Source organism: Schistocerca serialis, chromosome 12, assembly GCF_023864345.2.
Source record: "Schistocerca serialis cubense isolate TAMUIC-IGC-003099 chromosome 12, iqSchSeri2.2, whole genome shotgun sequence".
NCBI lineage: Eukaryota > Metazoa > Arthropoda > Insecta > Orthoptera > Acrididae > Schistocerca > Schistocerca serialis.
Window position 1 is genome coordinate 141,339,013 of NC_064649.1, and position 23,014 is coordinate 141,362,026.

Sequence of the window (23,014 nt, forward strand, 5' to 3'; positions counted from 1 at the left end):
AAGTCTCTTCCACATGTCCCCGCAAATGTTTCCACAAAGTTTCACTATCCTGAGATCACTCTCAAGTAGCGAAAGAATAATTATAACCGCTATGTTTCGGTCTCGTAGGGAGCGCGGATACAGCACGGAAAGGCGTTTAGCCGTTCATCCACCCTTCATATCCAATTGGAACGGCAAGAAGGCCTAACATGTGTTATCGTGCTAAGTACCCTCAGTGGTTTGGAGACTGTGTAGGCTACGCCGGCTCATACTGAAGCCATTCGAGTCCCTGCACTTCTGATGACGCGACCTTGGGTGTAGCTGAACCAACATCAAGCTGCGCTACATCGCATCACTCGGTGTCGGTAGAGGCCTACATTTAACGTCGCACGTGTTGATAGCAAGCGTTCGGTGCGTGGGTGGGTAATCACTGTCGAGTGTGTGATTGCAGCGCAGCTAGAAACACAGGATGTGACGTGTGCCGTGAGCTGGGAGCTAAAATTAATCGGTAAACAGAGGACGCCGTACATTTCCGCCAAACCAACAGCCGCTCCGTCAAGTGCATTTCTGCTCACGAAGGACGCGATGCACTACGTGTACTTAATTGCCCCCGATTTCAGTGCGTGTAACCACACTCACGAACTTGACGCGAGGGCATATACGAAGAGTGCAAAGACCCACTGCACCAGACCTTCCGCCAGTTATGTGGTGTCGTACTGTTCCCGTATTAGATTTAAGTTCCTTTTCGTCACGTTGTAGCGACGACATATAATCTGACTTCACTTACTACCTGAATTGTCATGCAGTGAATGGCAACACAACAAAAACCCCGTAAATTCTCCTTTTCCTACTGCAATCTTACCCTCCCACACATCGGTATTAATTTTTCCTGTCTCTTCAAAAGTTGGAAAGCTTCGAGAGGCGTAAGATACACAGAGGAAAAACTTTTTACTTATCTTCATTTTCTCTTGTTGCTATCTCCAAGTCTTGCGTCTAGGGATACATTCTTGCGGCTGAAATTTTGATTTAACATTGCGGGTTGCTGATGACTAAATAACTAATGAAGATTTGCCGGGATATTTACTGAATTTTATTCTTTGTTACATTATTAAATATCACACCGTCTTTACAATTTCCACTTCTATCACACCACAAATTACATTATTAGTGACACAATCAAAAACACGTCTGATTCCATCAGAGGCATGCTCACTACTCACTATATTCCGCGGATCTCACAATATTCCAAACAGTTTACAAAGCAAAAGAGTTTACAAACTTTCTTGCGAAAAGAAGAATCATCACCAAGTTATACCATTATTTTATAAATGAATTCATAAATGAATTTAATAATTAGCGTTAGATTGTGCAATTAATAATAAGAATTTTAAATATGGCAGATATTTCGTAGTTTCCAATTCTTTTCATAGAATTTCGTAGGTATTGATTATAACAAATTAATTTCTTTTTTATACCCTGAAATATAATACAGTGTATACAAAACAAATGAAATTCTTTCAGCGAAACATCCGCGATAATATTCACCCATACCAGATTCGAGATAAATCCTCGTATCGGCTATTTCTATATAAAAAAAAGGTTATGTTTGAAGAGGGTGTCCCATTACAATACCTTATGAAAACTTAATTTGAATACTTGAATACTGTTATTCAATTCTGATCAGATGAGAACGGAGTTTCTTTTAACGCGTATTAGTTCAAAGCCAAAACCATGGGGAAACTCAAAAAAATCAAAATGTTTCTCTGTATACAGATAATGCTTCGTTGAGCCCTAATATGATAGAATGTTGTAATTTATATTTTCTTGAAGATTTTGCAGTACATTTTAACCATTTCGCTTTTCAAATGTTGAAAATGAATTGACTTTCCATTCTGATGTACGTTACAGGTATTTCTGGACATATTTTCAACTTTTCCCATTTATTTAAATCAGTGCACACTCGCAGCCAATGTCAGTAATTCCTTTTTGTGTCAACAAAAAAAAAAAAAATTTCGTCTCAAATTAAAATTCTCGTTATTCTTTTTCACTGTGGTAGATTCTATAGCAGTATATCAGCGTCATAGTGGTGCACAGTATCTGACCACGTGTGAAACCAGTAGGCTGAGCAAAAACAGACAGCTTCAGAATACAATGTCTAAAGCGGCTCCTAGTCAGTCAATGTTGCTGCGCAATATGTCCGGATCCTCAGTAATATTAAAGATGTAGAGGTGGGACTGAAAGGTTGTTCAATAACATTGAGCACATCAAAAGCTTTTGAATAATATTGTGCTGCCTTGAAATATTGTCCCATCTGTGGGCAGTATAGACTATATCCTGGGTCACAAATTACAGTGAACAAGATCCTACAGGCGCTAAGGAACATGTTTTACAGGAAATTCATTAATGAAAACTACAATGAAGCGCCAAATAAACTGGTATAGGCATGCGTCTTCAAATGCAGAGACACATAAACAGGCAGAATACGGTGCTGAGATCGGCAACGCCTTTATAAGACAAGTGCCTGGCGCAGTTGTTAGATCGGTTACTGCAGCTACAGTGGAAGGTTATCAAGATTTAAGGGAGGTTGAACGTGGTGTTATAGTCGGCGCACGAGCGATGGGACACAGCATCTCCGAGGTAGCGATGAAGTGGGGATTTTCCCGTACCACCATTTCGCGAGTGTACCGTGAATATTAGAAATACAGTAAAATATCAAATCTCCGACATCGCTGCCACCGAACAAAGATCCTGCAAGATCGGAACCAATGATGACTGAAGAGAATCGTTCAACGTGACAGAACCCTTCCGCAATGCTGGGCCATCAACAAGTGTCAGGGTGTGAACCTTTCAAAGAAACATCATCGATATGGGCTTTCGGAGCCGAAAGCACTCTCGTATACCCTTGATGGCTGCACGACACAAAGCTTTACGCCTCGCCTGGGCCCGTCAACACCAGCATTGGTCTGTCGATGAGTGGAAACATGCTGTCTGGTCGGACGAGTTTCGTTTCAAATTGTAACGAGCGGGTGGACTTGTACAGGTGTGGAGACAAAAAAAATGGTTCAAATGGCTCTGAGCACTATGGGACTTAACTTCTAAGGTCATCAGTCCCCTAGAACTACTTAAACCTAACTAACCTAAGGACATCACACACATCCATGCCCGAGGCAGGATTCGAACCTGCGACCGTAGCGGTCGCGCGGTTCCAGACTGTAGCGCCTTTAACTGCTTGGCCACCACGGCCGGCGGTGTGGAGACAACCTCATGAATCCATGGCTCCTGCATGTCAGCAGGGGACTGTTCAAGCTAGCGGAGGCCCTGTAAGGGAGTGGGGCGTGTGCAGTTGGAGTGATATGGGACCCCAGATACGTCTAGATACAACTCTGACAGGTGACACGTACGTACGTATCCTGTCTGATCACCTGCATCTATTCATGTGCATTGTGCATTCCGATTGGGCAGTTCCAGTTGGACAATACGAACACTCCACGGGTACAGAATTGCTACTGAGTGGATCCAGGAAGACTCTTGTGAGTTTACACACTGGGAGACGAGACGATCGATTCCTGTTCTGTAGAATGCAGTCGGCCGCTGAGAGATCAACAACCGGAATCGCCTCCTGCACTTCCTCGTCCAACCGAAACCGACGTCCACATACATCTTTCTTCGTGTCACAAAAGATCTGAATGTCCAGTGGTGAACGATCCGAGCTGTACGTTAGATACTGTAGTTTTTACCAAGCGAATCACTGAAGCATAGCCTTCATCCAATTGGCAGTGTATGAGCGGGCGTTATCGTCCAACTGGATGATTCCGCCTGACAGTATTCTTGGGCATTGCGACTTTACGGTGCATCGCATTTTCTGCTAATTTTCTTCGTAGCACTGTGCATTGATTGTGGTTCCACAGTCGAGGAACTCAGCAAATAGAGGGCCTCTGCAGTCGAAGGTCTTCATGACGTTACCTGACCTTGTCTGAACTGCTGTGGATTTCTTTGGCATGGGAGTTGTGTGATGTTTCCACAGTTGGCTTCGCCGTTCGCCCTCAGGCCCGAGATGGTGGCAACAGTTAAGGTAATGATGGCCTCCTTCAGGAATGCTGTCAGCTGGTATCATCCAATTGCACGATAATGCCCGCCACCACACTGCCAATTGTACGAAGGCTACACTTCAGCTATTTGGTTTGGAAACACTGTAACATCCTCCATACAGTTCGGACTGTTCGCCGTTTTCTTTTCACAGCTTTCTGGACCTGAAGAAAGACATACGTGGACGTAGATTTTGATCGGACGAGAAAGTGCAAATTAACAAACACCTATTCTCCTTTTATTCTATTCCTTTAAAAATATTGTAGACGCTCATCACTTCATAGATCTAAATTTTATATTACAGAAGAGACAATTTCAATGTTAAAAAATATATCGGCTCAACCACTTGTTTATAGTGTAAAACACTAAGATTTACGCGTTTCGGAAGTCAAGCTTCCATCATCAGAATAGTAAAAAGTAAAAGAACCTGTTAAAACTCACTAAAATGGAACATGCACCAGGCACAATAAAATTGATAATAAAATTAAAACTTCGTGGCTACTTCCCTTGTTGCGGCAGTGTCTTCCAAGCTGCATCTCCACATAGTCGTCAAAATATAAAAAACTCTAAAATGGTGTCACCTATGGTGTTCAACATCTAACCACATGGCTCTCTCCTGTATCGTCGTAAACCGCCCGTGCGTCTTCGTTGATACCACACACCACGTAGTCAAACACGACACTGAAACGCGAGTGAGCTCTCGCGCAAGTAAACAAAGAAGTCACAGAGATGTCCTTACAAACAGATAACGTATGGATGTTCCAAGGACCTCATGAAATGATTGGATCCCGCCTATTGCTAAAAATGTAGTTACTAAAAGAAACCAGTGAAATGTTTGAAAAAGTTATTTGTATCACCAGTTAGCTGTTCATTCAGTGTGTTCTGATTATCCCCGCTATGTATCGTAATTTCCAGATGTTCTAGTAGATCCAGCTTTCTGCCTTTGTCCTGTCTATGTAAAATAACGAGATCCTGATCTATTCCCAACATGGGATGTCCCGTTTCCCAAATATGCGTGGCTATAGCTGAATTTTCGAAATCATTAAGCGGGAAAGCATCGCTATGTTCTTTGTAACGTACTTTAAAGGACCTACCTGTTTGGCCTACATAGCTTGCCTTGCTCGTGTTACACTGAATTTTATATACCGCAGCTCTCTCATATTTATAGTTTTCCAAATGGCTCTGAGCACTGTGGGACTCAACATCTTAGGTCATAAGTCCCCTAGAACTTAGAACTACTTAAACCTAACAAACCTAAAGACATCACACACACCCATGCCCGAGGCAGGATTAGAACCTGCGACCGTAGCTGTCCCGCGGTTCCGGACTGCAGCGCCAGAACCGCACGGCCACCGCGGCCGGCTATAGTTTTTCTGCTGAAAATTATTTCTTAGTTTAAACCGCGGCGTATTATTGGTCTGAAAAGCGGTATCAACTTTGAAAGGTTTGAAAATGTCAGCCACCCTTTGCGAAATATCACCGAAGTATTGTATTGTGACTCTCGTAATATTATTTGCGGTATTCTTCCTTGCATCCGCGCTGTTTCTGTCGTATTAATTTATTGTCAACGTTTTGGTGATATCCGTTAGCTCTGGCTAGTTGTTACGCGATGTTCAGCTCAGTCATTCTGTCTTCTTCATTCATGGGGACTCTAAAGGCTCTATCTATCAAAGATCTAAAAGCAGAAAGTTTCTGGCTATTTGGATGGCAGGAATTATTTTGTATCAACACATCAGTTGTGGTTGGTTTCCTAAATATGCCTACCATTTTGTTTCCTAATACTTAGGTCGAGAAATTGCAGTTCACCATTTTTCTCTTCTTCCACAGTGAATTCAATTTTACCGTGTAACTCGTTAAATTTATTTACTATTTCTGCAACTTCTTTTTCTTGTCCATCAATAAGAAGCAGCGTATCATCTACATAGCGTTTGTAATATACAACTTTATCCACGGGATGTTGCGGGTTAACGAGGAATCTTTTTTCCAAATGATTTATAAAGATGTCTGCTATGGTTCCAGATATACTGGAACCCATAGCCAGTCCATCTTCTTGCATATAAAATTTATTGTTAAAAGAAAAATAATTATATTTCAGAATGAATTCTAACAGTTCGATGAATTCGACTATTTCCTGCTGAGACAGTGTTTTGTACTTGAGCAAAGTTTCTTGGATGACGTTAACGGCCTCATTTACCGGCGCATTCGCATAAAGGTTTTTAATGTCAAGAGATACTAGGCGGGCCGTGTCAGCGATAGGCTTATCCTTAATTTCATTTATCAAAGCTGAATTATTAGTGATTGAAAACTTATCCTCGAATAAGAAAGATTCCTTTAAAAGTTTATATTTTGACGACTATGTGGAGATGCACCTTGGAAGACACGGCTGCAACAAGGGAAGTAGCCACGATGTTTTAATTATATTACCAATTTTATTGTCCCTGGTGCATGTCCCATTTTAGCGAGTTTCAACAGGTTTCTTTACTTTTTATTATTCTGATGATGAAAGCTTGACTTCCGAAACGCGTCAACCTTAGTGTTTTACACTATAAACAAGTGGTTGAGCCGATAAATTTTTTAAGATTGACATTCACAACCACGACATCTCATCCAGTATGGATAAAATCAGAGACCATTTCATTTAGGGCATGTTTCAGTATACAAACCTGAATGTTATCAGAATATTAAAAAAGAATAGGGAGCTTACAAGCCTTACAAAAATCATAAAACCATCCAACTAAAGCCATCATGTCAGGTTTTCATTCTTACACTGGGCCAATTTCTCTGTTGACATTACCTTAACAATAACAAGTCAGAGCTAATAAAATAATAGTGAGCAGGGCCGGCCAGTGTGGCCGAGCGGTTCTAGGCGCTTGAGTCTGGAACCACACGACCACTATGGTCGCAGGGTGGAATCCTGCCTCGGGCATGGATGTGTGTGATGTCCTTAGGTTAGTTAGGTTTAAGTAGTTCTAGGTTCTAGGGGACTGATGACCTCAGATCTTAAGTCCCATAGTGCTCAGAGCCATTTGAACCAATAGTGAAGAGATTTTTAGAAACTCCTTGTGGTGTCATCCAGAGACTGCAGTACGGTATCAAATTTGGCAATACATATCAATACCACAGATGTTAATGAGATGTCATTGTGATTCACAACAGTGTAGGTGAGGTGCCCATGATGAAAAACCACACATCCCCTCTCAGCAAAACAGTGCTGTCACACCAGAGGTCAATATAGAGCCAATCATGGAACAGCTTAGCCCAATTCAAGACCTCAGGTACAGCAGTCAACATCATAGTATAGGACCAACCAGTTGTTCGAGTTTCTGATGAAGTGCACTGCTGTAAATGTTGAATATTGCAGTGGAAGAGAACAGTTTGTTAATTTGTGGACGTGATACTTTGCTAACCAATGAGAGCTGTAAATTATCCAGTACTCCTACAGCAGAGAGGTGTGTCAAAGTTAAGTAAATCTTTTATTCATTAATGTATGAAAGTGAACGAATATTTCACAAGTTACAGTTCCTACATGCCACCTCAATGAGCACTAAAGGAACTCACAGCTATAGTAGGACGAAAGTAGTTTTGTCTGCTCACAACTCTCCTGATCTCTAGAATCCGATGACGAGGAGATGGAGTGCATGCAGAATACCGTGGCCGGTAGATGTACAGATGGCACGGCACGTGTGGGGAGAGTAGTGGGTGGTGGTGGGGGTTGCGGGCAGGCGCCGGAGGGGAAATGCTGAGCACTGGAGGGGAAGTGCTGCTCTAAACTGAAGCCTACGCCCGCAGTTTTTGTAAATATTAAGCGGGACCCCTCCATGCCCACATTTTCATGGCGATCGTCCAAAAAGATCTGTTACCTCCGCTTCGGTTAGTATATAAAAAGAATTCCGCCGAAAATGCAGCACCACGCGGGATTAGCTGAGCGGTCTAGAGCGCTGCAGTCATGGACTTTGCGGCTGGTCCTGGCGAAGATTCGAGTCCTCCCTCGGGAATGTGTGTGTGTGTGTGTGTGTGTGTGTGTGTGTGTGTGTGTTTTTGTCCTTAGGATAATTTACGTTAAGTAGTGTGTAAGCTTAGGGACTGATGACCTTAGCAGTTAAGTCCCATAAGATTTCACACACATTTGAACATTTTTTTTTTTTTTTGAAAATGCAGTGATGTATTTTGTCTTGGCTCTTTAACCATTTGTGACTTTCAGAGAAGTGTCACGAGTGGCGAATTTTGAGGAAAACCTACGCGTCTCTCTTGTTGCCATATTAAAATTTGTTTCTTTCAACAAAACACAGCGGAGTTTACAGTCTCACCTCATCTCACATCACTAACACGTTGTGCAAATGCAGTTCCGAGAGTAGTCTGAAACAGTCGTTTATTAAATTTATTAAGCGGGGAACTGAGGAAAAGTAAGGTCAATATCCTATGAAAAAGTACAATCCCAGTACAAAAGGAATGTGTAATGTCTTCGCTTTTGTTGTTCCAAAACCTATAGCATTTATCGTTTCACCAGCTGTCGACGGTCCTTAGAAATTATGATCTTTCATTCAAAAGTCTGTAGTTAGCGGAATGACGCGTTATATAATGTAGTTTTGCATGATAACTATATGGCAATATTCTCTCCTCTTTGCGTGCTATTATTTGACGAATATCTCAAAACCGTTTATGGAATATGAGCAATTTTGTGGCTATTTCACTCGGGCTTTATCGCTGGTGCGGTGCGATCGCAAATGATGTGCTACGTCAGATCAGTTTTCTCGAGATTAGTAACAGATAAAGACCTCCACCCAAGTCTACAGAAAAATCCAATGTCTTAGCAAAATATTGAGCATGGCAACATATTATGTAATATGCACCAAACGCAAAATCAGAGAGATGGCAAACTTTTTAGAATTTCGAGCAGTGTCTTATTTTCATGTAAATATCACAAAAACTGTGACCATTAACGAAATTATGGGCATATCATAATGAACGTGACGTATAAAGCCACAAGTAAAGTAAAAATGAATTTTTTTTTACCAAATTGTTTTTATAAAATCGTCTGAGACAGATTGCGGGGCGTGAGTGTCGATTCTGTCATCGCCGACTGGCCGAAAGGTGGCAGACACTGCTCGGCCACCCCTTCCGAACAAACAAATGAGCTCACCCAGTGCTTTGGACGAAAACTGCTCACCTCGTTCTATGCGTGCTGTATCAGTGCATGTGGTAGTCACTGTGGGAATGTCTGAGTCATCATGCCACTATTGCTAGTTTAAAGCACTTGTAAGCCTGATCATTTGCTATGATAACAGAATCACACTTCGAAAAGGAGGCAGAAACCCATAAGCCAAGTACCAAGTATCGTTACAAAGAAAAACGAAGAAAGGAGTAAAACAGAAAACAATAGAGATGTCACATCTCAATAGCACCATCTAGTAGCCGTTTGTGAAAGACTTATTTATTTATTTATTTGTCCCTACAAATCTCTTTTTCAGTACATATATTTTACACAGGATACTGGACAGAAAACCTTTTTAGCTATAGGTTTTTCAAACATCAAACATACATCATTTAATTTTTTATGACAAATTGGATCTATACAGTTGATAATTACAATTTTTGATATACTGTATATTTATAACTTATTTCTACAGTTAAAGATACAAATTACAGTTTTTCTTGCATTGGATACTGTGAGATTGAATAGTAGCAGTTTTTTAAAAGGTAGGCTGTCACAGACTTTTTAAAGCTTTCTGGTTCAGGAAGAGATTTTATGTGTCTTGGTAATCTGTTGTAAAGTTTTGTTCCTGCATGATATACACCTTTTTGGCACAATGTGGTGTTACAATGATTAACATGTATGTCACTGTCTGACCTGGTACTGTAATCATGGACACTTTTGTTTTGAGGAAAAAGGTTTTCCTTTTCTCATTATGCTTTTTTTGACATGCATGACTACTTCCAGTATATAAATGCAGGGAAGGGGCAGGATCTTTAGATCTTTAAAGAAAGGTTTGCACGGTTTTCTGCTGCTCACTCGTTTCATTATTCTTATGATTACCTTTTGTTTCCTGAAAACTGTTTTGCCATGGTGTACATTTCCCCAGAGAACGATAAAAAATGGTTCAAGTGGCTCTGAGCACTATGGGACTTAACTGCTGTGGTCATCAGTCCCCTAGAACTTAGAACTACTTAAACCTAACTAACGTAAGGACATCACACACATCCATGCCCGTGGCAGGATTCGAACCTGCGACTGTAGTGGTCACGCAGTTCCAGACTGTAGTGCCTACAACCGCACGGCCACTCCGGCCGGCCAGATAATGATAACATACTTCAGTATTGAATGTACACGAGTAAAGTATACAGCGTGCTTACCTGTTTCTGCACTAATACTGTTGCAGAGAATTCTTACTACATAGCTCATTTTTGCTATTTTTGAATTTGGGGATGTGATATGAGTGCTCCACTTAAGATTTTCCTGGATATGAATCCCAAGAAATTTAGTTTCATTGGCAGCACTAATGTTTTGGTTATCTATACATATTACAGGTTGTGTCGGATTTTTATTTTGATCAGTGTGGAAATTCATGAGAACCGTTTTTTTTGGGAATTAACTATTAGCCTGTTTCTTACAATTCGACGCTCGTAGCAAAGTGGACCGAAAGGCTGTAAAAGTCCAAATAAGTTTCCAACCTTCCTACGAACCCCTTTTCGCTGGGCAGGAGAGAGATCGATAGAGATGAACAGAGATAGAGAGATAAATAGAGACAGAGATTGAGAGAGTTGTTGGCGGGGGCGGGGGGGGGGGGGGAGGGGGCGTGTGTGTCGTTGATGCTCAACAACCAATAGCTTGCAGAAATCTCAGGTTTCCGCCAGGGTCACGTCGTAAGTTCTCCACGACATTTCGGCAAACGAACTCGTTGCCACCTTCAGGGGTTCTTTAGTTGTCATCAGAAATCACCTGTAGATAGTAACGAATTTGTTTGCCGAAATATCCTGGAGAACTTACGACGTGACCTGGGCGGACACCCGAGAAGTCTGGAAGTTGGAAACACGCCAGGGAAAGGTCAGTTCGCATAACAGCCAACAGCTGTTGAATGGCCGCCCTGTATTTTCTCGGAAGTGTGCATGCAACGTCTCGGCCGTGTGGCTGAGTTTCAGAGTGACCTCATCTCAGCTGTTAAGCTGTATCAGATGGCACAGTTGCGTAGGATCGCAGCTGGTTTTTGCCCCAGAAAAGCCGTCGGCTGTGTGAGGAAGATGTCAGTCGTGTTTTTCCGTACGGGGGATTACGTATGCGCGTGTGTGGACTTTCCTTGATAGTAGCCCCATCACTTCTACGCATCGTCTGACGTGCTATTTTGTAGTGGGGGTGGGGGGAGGGAAGGGGTCACTCCACAATTCTCAGAATGGTTCGATGTGGCCTGCCACGACTTCCTCTAACCTACTGGTTCCCAATCAGATTTAGAATTTCTAACTTATATTCGTTACACGAACTCAAAGTTTGAGGTCTAGTTGTTCCTAGGTGAGAAAATATGAGACTTAGTAGAGCAGTTTTCTGATCTGATATCACAGATGCATTTGGTTTATCTTGTAGATATTTTCACACTCTTGAATAAGTTGCATTTTCAAGGTTCCGGAAACAGAAAGCTGCCGGCCGTTATGAGCGAGCGGTTCTAGGCGCTTCAGTTCGGAACCGCGCTGCTGCTACGGTCGCAGGTTCGAATTATGCCTCGGGCATGGATCTGTGTGATGTTCTTAGGTTAGTTAGGTTTAAATAGTTCTAAGTCTAGGGGACTGATGACCTCAGATGTTAAGTTCCATAGTGCTTAGAGCCATTTGAAACAGAAATTTGGCAAATACATTTGACTTTAAAGATAAGCTCCGTGACTTTATTTGGAAACTTCAATATGGATAATTGAAATTGGCGGAAACATTTATTCTGTTTTCGCGACATTCAAAGTACTCGAGCATACAAGAAAGCATCAAGAGACATTTGCAAATGTTGACTGAACAATTCAATTATTACTTTCCAGAGTATAACAAAACACAAGGTAAAGTTGACCAAACACTGATTCTCGACCCTTTTAGCACTAATGCTGGAAAAGTTGCAGTAGAAATCCAGGTGACAGCTCTTTGAAAACGATAGAAACTGTAAGGACGCATTTGACTCTGATTCTCTTGAGCAGTTTAGGTGTAAAAAGGCAATTGCATACACTAAAATTCGAGGAAATCGCCTTGCGCTATCTCATGCTTCTCTCCAAAACTTATTTATCCGATCCAGGGTGTTCTGTTTTTTCTGGTAATTGCAAAACCAAGTCCAGTACGTGACGAAAGTAACTGATTGTATGCGTGCAACTTTGAACAACAATATCAGCCCCACGACTAGCAAAGCTGTACAAATGATGCAAGTTCAAAAAGCAGATTGACACAAATCGAATTTAATTTTTTACTACAGTGTTGTGTTTTCTATTACAATAGTGCTGCTAAAGCATATTATTTTTGAGTTTAACGAATATGTTAAAAGTTTTGATTAACGTTTATTTTAGACCGAAACAGCTTACCTTGTGGTCCCTGCTAACAGGAATCATAGTGGTCCTTGGGCCAAAATAATGTTGGGAAACAGTGCTCTATCTCTGATGTGCCAATTTCTTCACCTAAATCTACGTCTACATCGACATCCATACTCCGCAAGCCACCTGACGGTGTGTGGCGGAGGGTACCTTGAGTACCTCTATCGGTTCTCCCTTCTATTCCAGTCTAGTATTGTTCGTTGAAAGAAAGATTGTCGGTATGCCTCTGTGTGGGCTCTAATCTCTTTGATTTTATCCTCATGGTCTCTTCGCGAGTTATACGTAGAAGGGACCAATATACTGCTTGACTCCTCGGTGAAGGTACGTTCTCGAAACTTCAACAAAAGCCCGAACCGAGCTACTGAGCGTCTCTCCTCCAGAGTCTTCCACTGGAGTTTATCTATCATCTCCGTAACGCTTTCTAGATTACGAAATGATCCTGTAACGAAGCGCGCTACTCTCCGTTGGATCTTCTCTATCTCTTTTACCAACCCTATCTGGTACGGATCCCACACCGGTGAGCAGTATTCAAGCAGTGGCCGAACTAGTGTACTGTAACCTACTTCCTTTGTTTTCGGACTGCATTTCCTTAGGATTCTTCCAATGAATCTCAGTCTGGCATCTGCTTTACCGACGATAAACTTTATATGATCATTCCATTTTAAATCACTCCTAATGCGTACTCCCAGATAATTTAGGGAATTAACTGCTTCCAGTTGCTGACCTGCTATACTGTAGCTAAATGATAAGGAATCTTTCTTTCTATGTATTCTCAGCACAGGACACTTGTCTACATTGAGATTCAATTGCCATTCCCTGCACCATGCGTCAATTCGCTGCAGATCCTCCTGCATTTCAGTACAATTTTCCATTACCTCAGAAGAGGCCCGCGCCTACTGATTACTATAGATTCCGCCCAAATTTCTAGTATATGTGGGGCGTGGCCAGACACCAAACGACGTTAGTGGAAGCTCCAGATGAGCGAGAGTTTGGAAAAAAATAGCGGTTTTGACGCGGATCGGGCGAGGCATCGGGCATTTATTACGTAGTTTCGAGGTAGCGGTTGATGCAGTGGACAGAGAATAGACGGTCATACGAGAGTCATTGGATGGAGTCTTCGTACGGTAACTGTTATTTTCAATTTCTACTTAACATTTGTACATATATAAAGCGGCAGGTGTGTGGTCCAACTAAGGCCTTTGGTTGGTTTGGGGGATTCAAAGGGACCAGACTGCGACGGTCATCGGTCCCTTTTTCCAAATATTAAAAAACCACAGAGAATAAAAAACGTTCAACAGAATAGGAGACAGACGACACAGAACAAAGGAAACGTAGACAAGGGCCAGACAAAAGGAAATAAAATCACACAGAGTGTGACGGTGGTTGGCCGACTATAGGAACAAAAAAAGGAAAAGCCAACCACCGAGAACACATTAAAAACTGAGTTTAAAACCGTAGGCCACAGGCCAGAATCAAGCCAGCCATAGCAGGGTCATCTGTTAAAAGGGCAGGAAGCATGTCAGGCAGTGCCAACGTCTGCCTGAGCACAGCTAAAAGCGGACACTCCAATAAAATGTGGACCACAGATAAAACGGAGCCGCAGCGACACGGAGGTGGGTCCTCACGGCGCAATAAGTGGCCGTGCGTCAGCCGAGTGTGCCCAACGCGCAGCCGGCAGAGGACAACAGACTCCTGGCGGGAGACTCGCATGGACGACCGCCACACAGTCGTCGTCGCCTTGATAGGGCGAAGTTTGTTTGGCATGGGCAGTTTGCGCCATTCAGTGTCCCATAGGTCGAAAATTTTGTGGCATAAGAGTGCCCGCAAATCAGTCGCCGGGAGGCCAACGTCCAGAGATGGTTTACTGGTGGCCTCTTTCGCCAGGCAGTCAACACGTTCTTTGCCGGGTATCCCAACATGGCCGGGGGTCCACACAAAGACCACAGAACGGCCGCTACGGGCAAGAGTATGCAGGGACTCATGGATAGCCATCACCAGACGAGAACGAGGGAAACACCGGTCGAGAGCTCGTAAACCGCTCAGGGAATCGCTACAGATCACGAAGGACTCACCTGAGCAGAAGCGGATATACTCTAGGGCTCGAAAGATGGCGACCAGCTCAGCAGTGTAAACACTGCAGCCAGCCGGCAATGAACCTTGTTTGGAATGGTCCCCTAGAGTTAGCGCATAACCGACACGACCAGCAACCATCGAGCCGTCAGTGTAAACAATGCCAGAGCCCTGATACATTGCAAGGAGGGAAAGAAAGCGGCGGCGGAAGGCCTCCAGAGGGACTGAGTCCTTCGGGCCCTGTGCCAAGTCGAGCTGAATGCAATGGCGAGGAACACACCATGGAGGTGTAGGCAAAGTGGCCCGGAAAGGAGGTGGAACAGTGAAAACTCTAAGCCCGGAGAGAAGCTCTTTGAAGCGGACCACGATCGTACAACCTGACCGGGGACGACCGATTGCGGGAACAGGAGACTGGGCTGGTCCGGAAAGCACCAGTGGCAAGGCCTATTCTGTTGAACGTTTTTTATTCTCTGTGGGTATTTTAAGTATTTGGAAAAAGGGACCAATGACCGTCGCAGTCTGGTCCCTTGAATCCCCCAAACGAACCAACCAACCAACCAACCAACCGTCTCACGAGGTTGGGTCAGCCACAGAAATCTGCGGTTGCTGAACACTGCCTTGGCATGGGAAATGGCATGAACTATGTAGGCTGTGTAGGATTGGGTCCAGTACCTGCAGCAGAAATGGTGATGCTGAGCCATAAGCCAGGCTCCCATAATCCAGACGAGACTGGATTAACGCCTGGTAGAGCTGTAGGAGAGTAGATCGGTCAGCGCCCCACCTGGTATGGCTCAGGCATCGCAGAGCATTTGGATGCCGCCAACACATCTGTTTAAGCTGCCGAATATGAGGAAGCCAAGTCAACCGGGCATCAAAAACTACACCAAAAAACCTGTATGTCTCAACCACAACAAGAAGTTCGCCATCAAGATAAAGCCACGGCTCCGGGTGAACAGTGCGTCGCCGGCAGAAATGCATAACGCAGGTCTTGCCAGCCGAAAACTGAAAGCCATGCACTACAGCCCAAGACTGCAATGCCAATAGAGCTGTAGTAAAGGCAGAAGTCGTCAGCATACAGGGAAGCGGAGACAGACGTCCCCACCGCCGTAGCCAGCCCGTTAATGGCTATTAAAAACAGGCAGACACTTAAACCGATCCCTGTGGCACACCGTTCTCCTGGACTCGGAAGGAACTATGGGAGGCCGCGACTTGCACGCGGAAGGTACGATACGACAGAAAATTTCTGATAAACATCGGCAGAGGGCCCCGAAGACCCCATCCATGAAGTGTAGACAGGATGTGACGACGCCATGTCGTATCATACGCCTTCCGCATGTCGAAGAAGACAGCGACCAGGTGCTGACGGCGGGCAAAAGCAGTACGGATGGCCGACTCCAGGCTCACCAGATTGTCGGCGGCGGAGCGGCCTTTACGGAACCCACCCTGAGACAGAGCCAGAAGGCCCGAGACTCCAGTACCCAATTCTAGCGCCGGCTCACCATCCATTCAAACAACTTGCAAAGAACGTTGGTGAGGCTAATGGGACGGTAGCTGTCCACCTCCAAAGGGTTCTAGCCTGGTTTCAGAATGGGGATAACAACACTTTCCCGCCATTGCGACGGAAACTCACCCTCGACCCAAATATGGTTGTAAAGGTCGAGGAGCCGTCGCTGGCAGTCCACTGAAAGGCGTTTCAGCATCTGACAGTGGATGCCATCTGGCCCAGGAGCGGTATAAGGGCAAGCGGCTAGGGCACTGCGAAATTCCCACCCACTGAATGGAACATTGTACGATTCTGGATTGTGGGTGCGAAATGACAGGCTCCGACGTTCCATCCGCTCTTTAATGGAGCGGAAGGTCAGGGGGTAATTCGCAGAAGCGGAATTCAGAGCAAAATGCTCTGCCAAGTGGTTTGCAATGACGTCGGAGTCAGTACAAACTACTCCATTCAGTGAGAGCGCTGGGACGCTGACAGGGGTTCGATAGCCATAGAGGCGTCGAATCTTGGCCCAGACCCGCGATGGAGTGACATGGAGGCCAATGGTGGAAAAATACCGCTCCCAGCACTCCTGCTTGCGTTGGCGGATAAGGCAGCAGGCTCGCGCATGCAGCTGTTTGAAGGCGATAAGGTGTTCGACGGAGGGATGTCGCTTGTGACGCTGGAGCGCCCGCCGGCAATCCTTAATCGCTTCAGCGATCTCAGGTGACCACCAAGGCACAGTCCGCCGTCGAGGGGACCCAGAAGATTCGGCGGCGGTAACGATGCCGGTGGTGATGGAGTGAACCACCGCATCAATGTCATCACTAGAGAGAGGCTCAATAGCGGCAGTGGAGGAAAACAAGTCCCAGTCAGCCTTATTAATGGCCCACCTGCAAGGCCGCCCAGAAGACTGACGCAGTGACAGAAAGATCGGAAAGTGGTCACTACCACACAGGTCGTCATGCACTCTCCATGGGACAGACGGTAAGAGGCTAGGGCTGCAGATCGAAAGATCGATGGCGGAGTATGTGCCATGCGCCACACTAAAGTGTGTGGAGGAACCATCATTTAAAAGCGAAAGATCTAGCTGTGCCAAGAAATGCTCAATGGTGGCGCCTCGACCTGTTGCCACCGACTCACCCCACAGAGGGTTATGGGCGTTGAAGTCGCCCAGTAACAAGAAAGGTGGCGGCAATTGGGCTATCAGCGCAGCCAGGACATGCTGCGCAACAACACCATCCAGTGGAAGGTAAAGGCTGCAGTCAGTAACAGCCTGTGGCGTCCACACCCGAACAGCGACAGCCTCTAAATGTGTTTGTAGAGGGATAGACTCGCTGTGAAGAGAGTTAAGGACATATATGCAGACGCCACCAGACACCCTTTCATAAGCTGCCCGGTTCTTATAATAACGCTGATAGCCACGGAGGGCGGGGGTTCGCATTGCTGGAAACCAAGTTTCCTGAATAGCAATGCAGAAGAAAGGGTGAAGGCTGATAAGTTGTCGGACCTCAGTTAGATGGTGGAAAAAACCGCTGCAGTTCCACTGGAGCATGAAATTGTCCATGGCTGAGAAGGCGTGAAGGGACTAGGAAGGCAATTTACGCCGCTTGTTCACTCGCTGCCACCGATTCAGAACCCGCACGAGTGACATCCATGGCATCTGAGGGACGGGTGAGATCCAGGTCTTCAGCAGTTTTGTGGCGGCGTTCGTAGCGACAAGCAATTCGCTGTAGAAACGGCTTACGAAGTCACCGCCACACTTTTAATAGCGGGCCGACCGGTCCGCTGGAACAGTGAACAGAAAGATGAAAACCCAAACACTGATTAAATAAAAGTCGGTACTTATCTTTATTAACGAAGATACAGGAACACAGTAGTGAACTCCGTGTCTACAGAAATCTGTCTAGTTCGAGTCGGAGCGGCTAGGTCAACGTCGGCTGACGACAAACAACTCTGCTGCGATGAACACACAACTGACTAGCAAGTACACAATTCGGTGGCGAGTATACAACTGAGCGGCGAATACAGAACTGTCCTAGCGCTCGCGACTCCAGCGCTTAAGAACCCAGAAGCCAGCGGTGGCGCGCGCAGACTTGCGGCGACTTCCTGTCTCGATGGCGCTGCTTATGCGGACGGCGTCCGGACTTTGATGCTGCCAACCTTTTGGCAGCGGGCTCGGGTGGCATTACTGGCTAGGACATAACACTCCTCCCCCCCAAATCGCCGCACCGTCGTTGAATAATGACGTGGCGAGCGTCGACGGCGGGGGAGGGGTCTGGCCGCAGGCGTAGCAGAAGAGACCGGGGCGGAGACTGTTGTCGGTGGCAGTCCCCGGTCCACACCCCAGCGTTGGCTGCGCGGGGCCTCGGGAAACACCGACTGAAAACCGAGGTCAGTACTTCTGGTACTGGACGCGACGGGGCGTCGGGACCCACGAAGAGAGGCAGCGTCTCCTGACGCTGCGTCGACGGCTGCTGAGTGGGCGCCGGACAAGGCGCTGCGGTGTCAGAGTCCTTGGGGGTGCCCAAGGAAAGCGGCTGCAGGACAGGCTGCATAGCCACCGCTTGGGAAGGCGGCCCGGCTGAGGGGTCGACGTCCATCAGCTCCGAAGGCGGTGGCGACTGAAGAGGGACCGCAGGCGCCGGAGCGACCACCTGGGGCGCTCCCGGATGAAGCTGCGCGGGAGGCATCAACGGGACGGGCTGTCGGCGTGGTAGCGGCGACGGCTGCTGCTGCTGCTGCCGCCCTGGGGGCGGCAGCGAAGTCGGAAGGCGCGGCTGGAACCCGCTGCGGACCAAATCTGTGGACAAAGAACGAGCGGCAGAATCCGGGCGGCCAGCGCGGCGCAACTGGTTCTGATGCCTCCTGTGCACCCCAGTAGCACCTTGAACAGTACAAAAACCGCGACCCTGGACACTTATCACGGTACCACGTTCCCAACGACGGCGACCGTGATAAACTCTGAAAAAAACGGCGTCGTTGCGCTGAAAACGCGTGCGATGCTCAGAAGCGGCGGGTCGATCCGGGGGGTGCAACAACCGTAGTAGGGTGCGATGACGACGGCCGTGGAGAAGCTCCGCAGGCGAAGGGCCGTCGCGTGGCGTGGTCCGGTACGACGACAGGAACGTGATGAGGGCCTGCTGACGAGAGTGCGTAGCACGAAGGCGGTCCATATGATCCTTGAATGTACGTACAAAACGTTCCGCTGCACCATTCGATTGAGGGTGGAACGGCGGAGTAAGAACATGGCGAATGCCATTGGCAGAACAAAAACATTCAAATTCAGCTCAGCAGAGATAAATTGTGGACCATTGTCAGACACTAAAACTTCTGGAAGACCCTCAATACAAAAAATTGAAGTCAACGCCTGTATAGTTTGTGCAGACGTTGTAGACTGCATGGGCACAACAAACGGAAAATTACTAAATGCATCTATCACGATGAGCCAACGAGAATTCCAGTATGGACCAGCGAAATCAATGTGTACTCGCTGCCAGGGACCGGCAGGGCGTGCCCACTCAAAATAGCGTTGAGGCGGAGCAGCTTGGTGTTCGGCACACGTCGAACAATCTGTAGACATCTGCGTAATCTGCTTATCAATGCCGATCCATGTACAATGACGGCGGGCAAGCTGCTTGGTGCGGACCACTCCCCAATGACCTTGATGCAACAAGTCGAGGACCTTGGATTGGAGCACTTGAGGAACCACTACACGAAGCTGGTCATTCTCGGTGCGTAACAGCAAAACTCCGTGCGAAACAGACAACAGATGACGTTGCGGATAATAGCGACGAACCACAGGATCCGATATGTCCTTTGCCTTGGACGGCCAACCACGTTGAACAAAACGTAATAGTAAACTCAGATGAGGATCCGTAGCTGTCTCACGTGCCACCTGACGATAATCAATCGGAAAATCCCGGAGGGATTGATGCTCATCGGCGTCAATCTGATGGCAAGAGTCGTCAGAGGAATCGAAGACATCATCCGCAGCAATCGTCAATCTAGAAAGCGCGTCAGCGTTTGCATGCTGAGCTGTAGGGCGATACAGTATCTCATACTGCTATTGTGATAACAAAAGAGCCCAACGTTGTAGTCTCTGAGCTGTCCGCTGAGGAACTGGTTTAGACGGATGAAACAGTGACGTCAGGGGCTTGTGATCTGTTACTAAATAGAATGGTCTACCATAGAGGTAGTGATGGAATTTTGTGACACCGAACACAATAGCCAACGCTTCCTTGTCCAATTGGCTATAATTACACTGAGCTTTGTTTAGCAATTTAGATGCGAACGCAATAGGACGTTCGGTGTTACCGACTCGGTGAGACAACACAGCACCGAGGCCGAAAGAAGAGGCATCACAAGCTAACACTAGAGGCTTGTTAGGGTCGTAATGGACCAGACAACGATCATTCAATAAAGCCTCTTTAAGCTGCTGAAAGGCTGATTGGCAATCAGCTGACCACACAAACGGAACATTCTTACGGCGGAGACGATGCAACGGTGCAGCAATCTGTGATGCATTAGGTATAAACCTAATATAATATGTCAATTTGCCAAGAACTGCTTGCAATTCATGCAGATTGCGAGGGGCGGGCAAATCACGAATAGCTGCTAAATGTGACTGGGAGGGATGAATGCCTTGAGCATTAATAACATGTCCCAGATACTCCAGCTCCGTAAGGAAAAATGAACATTTATCGATGTTGCAACGTAGGCCTGCCTGAGACAACACTTTAAACAAACACTCCAAATTACGGAAATGTTCAGCAGGCGTCCGACCGGACACAACAATATCGTCGAAATAGTTGCAACACGATGGCACATTAGCCAGAAGTTGTGACAAAAAACGCTGAAAAACAGCTGGAGCTGACGCACAACCAAAAGGCAAACGCAGAAAACGGAACAACCCCAACGACGTGTTTATGACAAAATACTGTTGTGATTGCTCGTCGAGGGGCAATTGCAAATATGCTTCACGGAGATCAATTTTGGAAAAGAAACGAGCTTCCCCTAACTTATCCATCAGCTCGTCCGGTCTAGGCAAAGGAAAAGAATCAATGACAGTCTGAGGGTTAACTGTCGACTTAAAATCAGCACACAAACGTAACTTGCCAGACGGTTTCTTTATAATAACTAAGGCAGAAGCCCACTGGCTCGCTGAAACGGGTTGAATAACACCGTTGTTTTGCCAACGACGAAGTTCATCTTCTACAGGTGCCCGGAGGGCGTGAGGCACTGGACGAGCACGAAAAAATCGAGGCTGAGCATTATCTTTTAACGTAATATGAGCGGCAAAGTTCGCAGCACAACCTAGTTCGTCTTTAAATATGTCACTGTATTGTTTACACAAATCTGTTATGCTGTCTTAAGGAACAACAACAGAATTAATTTGCAACACATTGTCTTGGATAGACAGGCCAAACAAGTCAAAACAGTCTAATCCGAAAATGTTTACACTGTCTGTAGCGCGGAGCACTGTGAATGAAACTGTTTTTGTATTGCCACGGAATGTGGCTGGCACGCTACATACACCTAACACAGGAATTTGTTCTCCACTATAAGTAGCCAAAGAATGTTTTGCCGCTGAAAGTTTAGGGCGGCCGATAGCCGCATACGTAGCACTATTTATGAGAGTCACAGACGCACCAGTGTCTAATTGAAAATTGAAGGTCTTATCCTGGATGCGTAGCTTCACAAATAGTTTATTACACTGTCTCTGGATCGGTGCAGTGGAGGCGGAAGACACAAAATCAGCGCGTTTAGCGCGTGTTCGCAGTTTACGACAACTCGTGGGTTGGGCGGGTGGAACAACAACTCCCGCTTCACTTGCAGTCTGTACATTACTTTTTACAGCGTTTGAATTACGCCTGGGTCGCATAGCAGAGGGCTGGGTGGGTGGCTTATTGCGAACAAGTTTATTACCCACACGAACCGTGGAAGAGTCTTTAAACGCGACCTTCTGGGCGGGCTGGCTTTGAAGAACATGAATATCCATGGGCTGGGCAGCACTAGAATTGTTCTTGCGTTTACGCAAACAAACAGTCTGGATGTGTCCTTTCCTTTGACAAAAGTGACAAACCGCGTTTCTCAACGGGCAACGTTCACGAGGATGAGCAAGAACACACTTAGGGCAAGACTTAACTCTATCATTTTGCACACGCGGCTGACGAATGTGTTTAACATGACGCGGCCGGCTAGTGTTTACAGTCTGACTCTGCCGGTGGGGCCGCGGGCGTGACATAACTTGCTTAGCACAGGCAATTTGAGAAATACATGGCTGATCTAACTCACACTCAGCATAGTCAAAAGTATCTTGGGCTTCAATGATGTTCATCACAGTCTCTAATGACGGGTCAGGCAACTTTAAGATAGCAGCACGAATACGAGAATCTGCAATGTTTTGAGTAATACCGTCTCGTAACATGACATCACTGTAGGAAGCTCCACACACACAATTAAATCGGCACTGACGGGTGAGGCCCCGTAAATCTGTTAACCATTGTTTATTAGATTGATGTGGCAGTTTCTTTAATCTAAAGAACTTGAATCTGGCTGCTGCCACATGAACTCGCGACTCGAAATACTCAGCAAGCTTGTTAACAACAACGTCATAGTCTAAAGCTTCTGGCTGGGATTCCGGGAACAACTTACAAAGTAGTCGATAGACTTCCACGCCTGCAGTGGAAATTAAATAAAGCTGCCGCTCAGTACCTGTGATTTTGTAGACTGTCATGTGCGCTTGCAACTGCGCGAAATATTCTCGCCATTCTTCTCGTGATGCATCAAAAGCACGGAAAGGTGGTGCTGCCTGTGCTTGTTCCTTTTGTGTTGGAGGATTAGCCGCTTG

General features: G+C 45.9%; 1 protein-coding gene across 1 annotated transcript; it reads right to left on the reverse strand.

Annotated features, from left to right (window-relative positions):
* Nucleotides 1–2,013: 2,013 nt before the first annotated feature.
* LOC126428003 (uncharacterized) lies at nucleotides 2,014–22,162 on the reverse strand. The gene is made up of 3 exons (XM_050089886.1): nucleotides 22,090–22,162; nucleotides 18,564–18,964; nucleotides 2,014–2,100 (listed from the first exon to the last, which is right to left on the reverse strand). Exons 1-3 carry the CDS (start codon nucleotides 22,160–22,162, stop codon nucleotides 2,014–2,016), a joined length of 561 nt encoding a protein of 186 aa, XP_049945843.1.
* Between the last annotated feature and the right edge of the window lie 852 nt (nucleotides 22,163–23,014).

Bases quoted from the DNA above. Each gene is read 5' to 3' on its own strand.
- LOC126428003 (XM_050089886.1), bottom strand. From the start codon at position 22,162: ATGGATATTCATGTTCTTCAAAGCCAGCCCGCCCAGAAGGTCGCGTTT. The intron at 18,965-22,089 runs GTAATAAACTTG...CTTTGTCCACAG, and splicing joins CTCTTCCACGGTTCGTGTGG to ATTTGGTCCGCAGCGGGTTC. The intron at 2,101-18,563 runs GTACTGACCTCG...GTTTTTGCTCAG, and splicing joins CGTCGCGTCCAGTACCAGAA to CCTACTGGTTTCACACGTGG.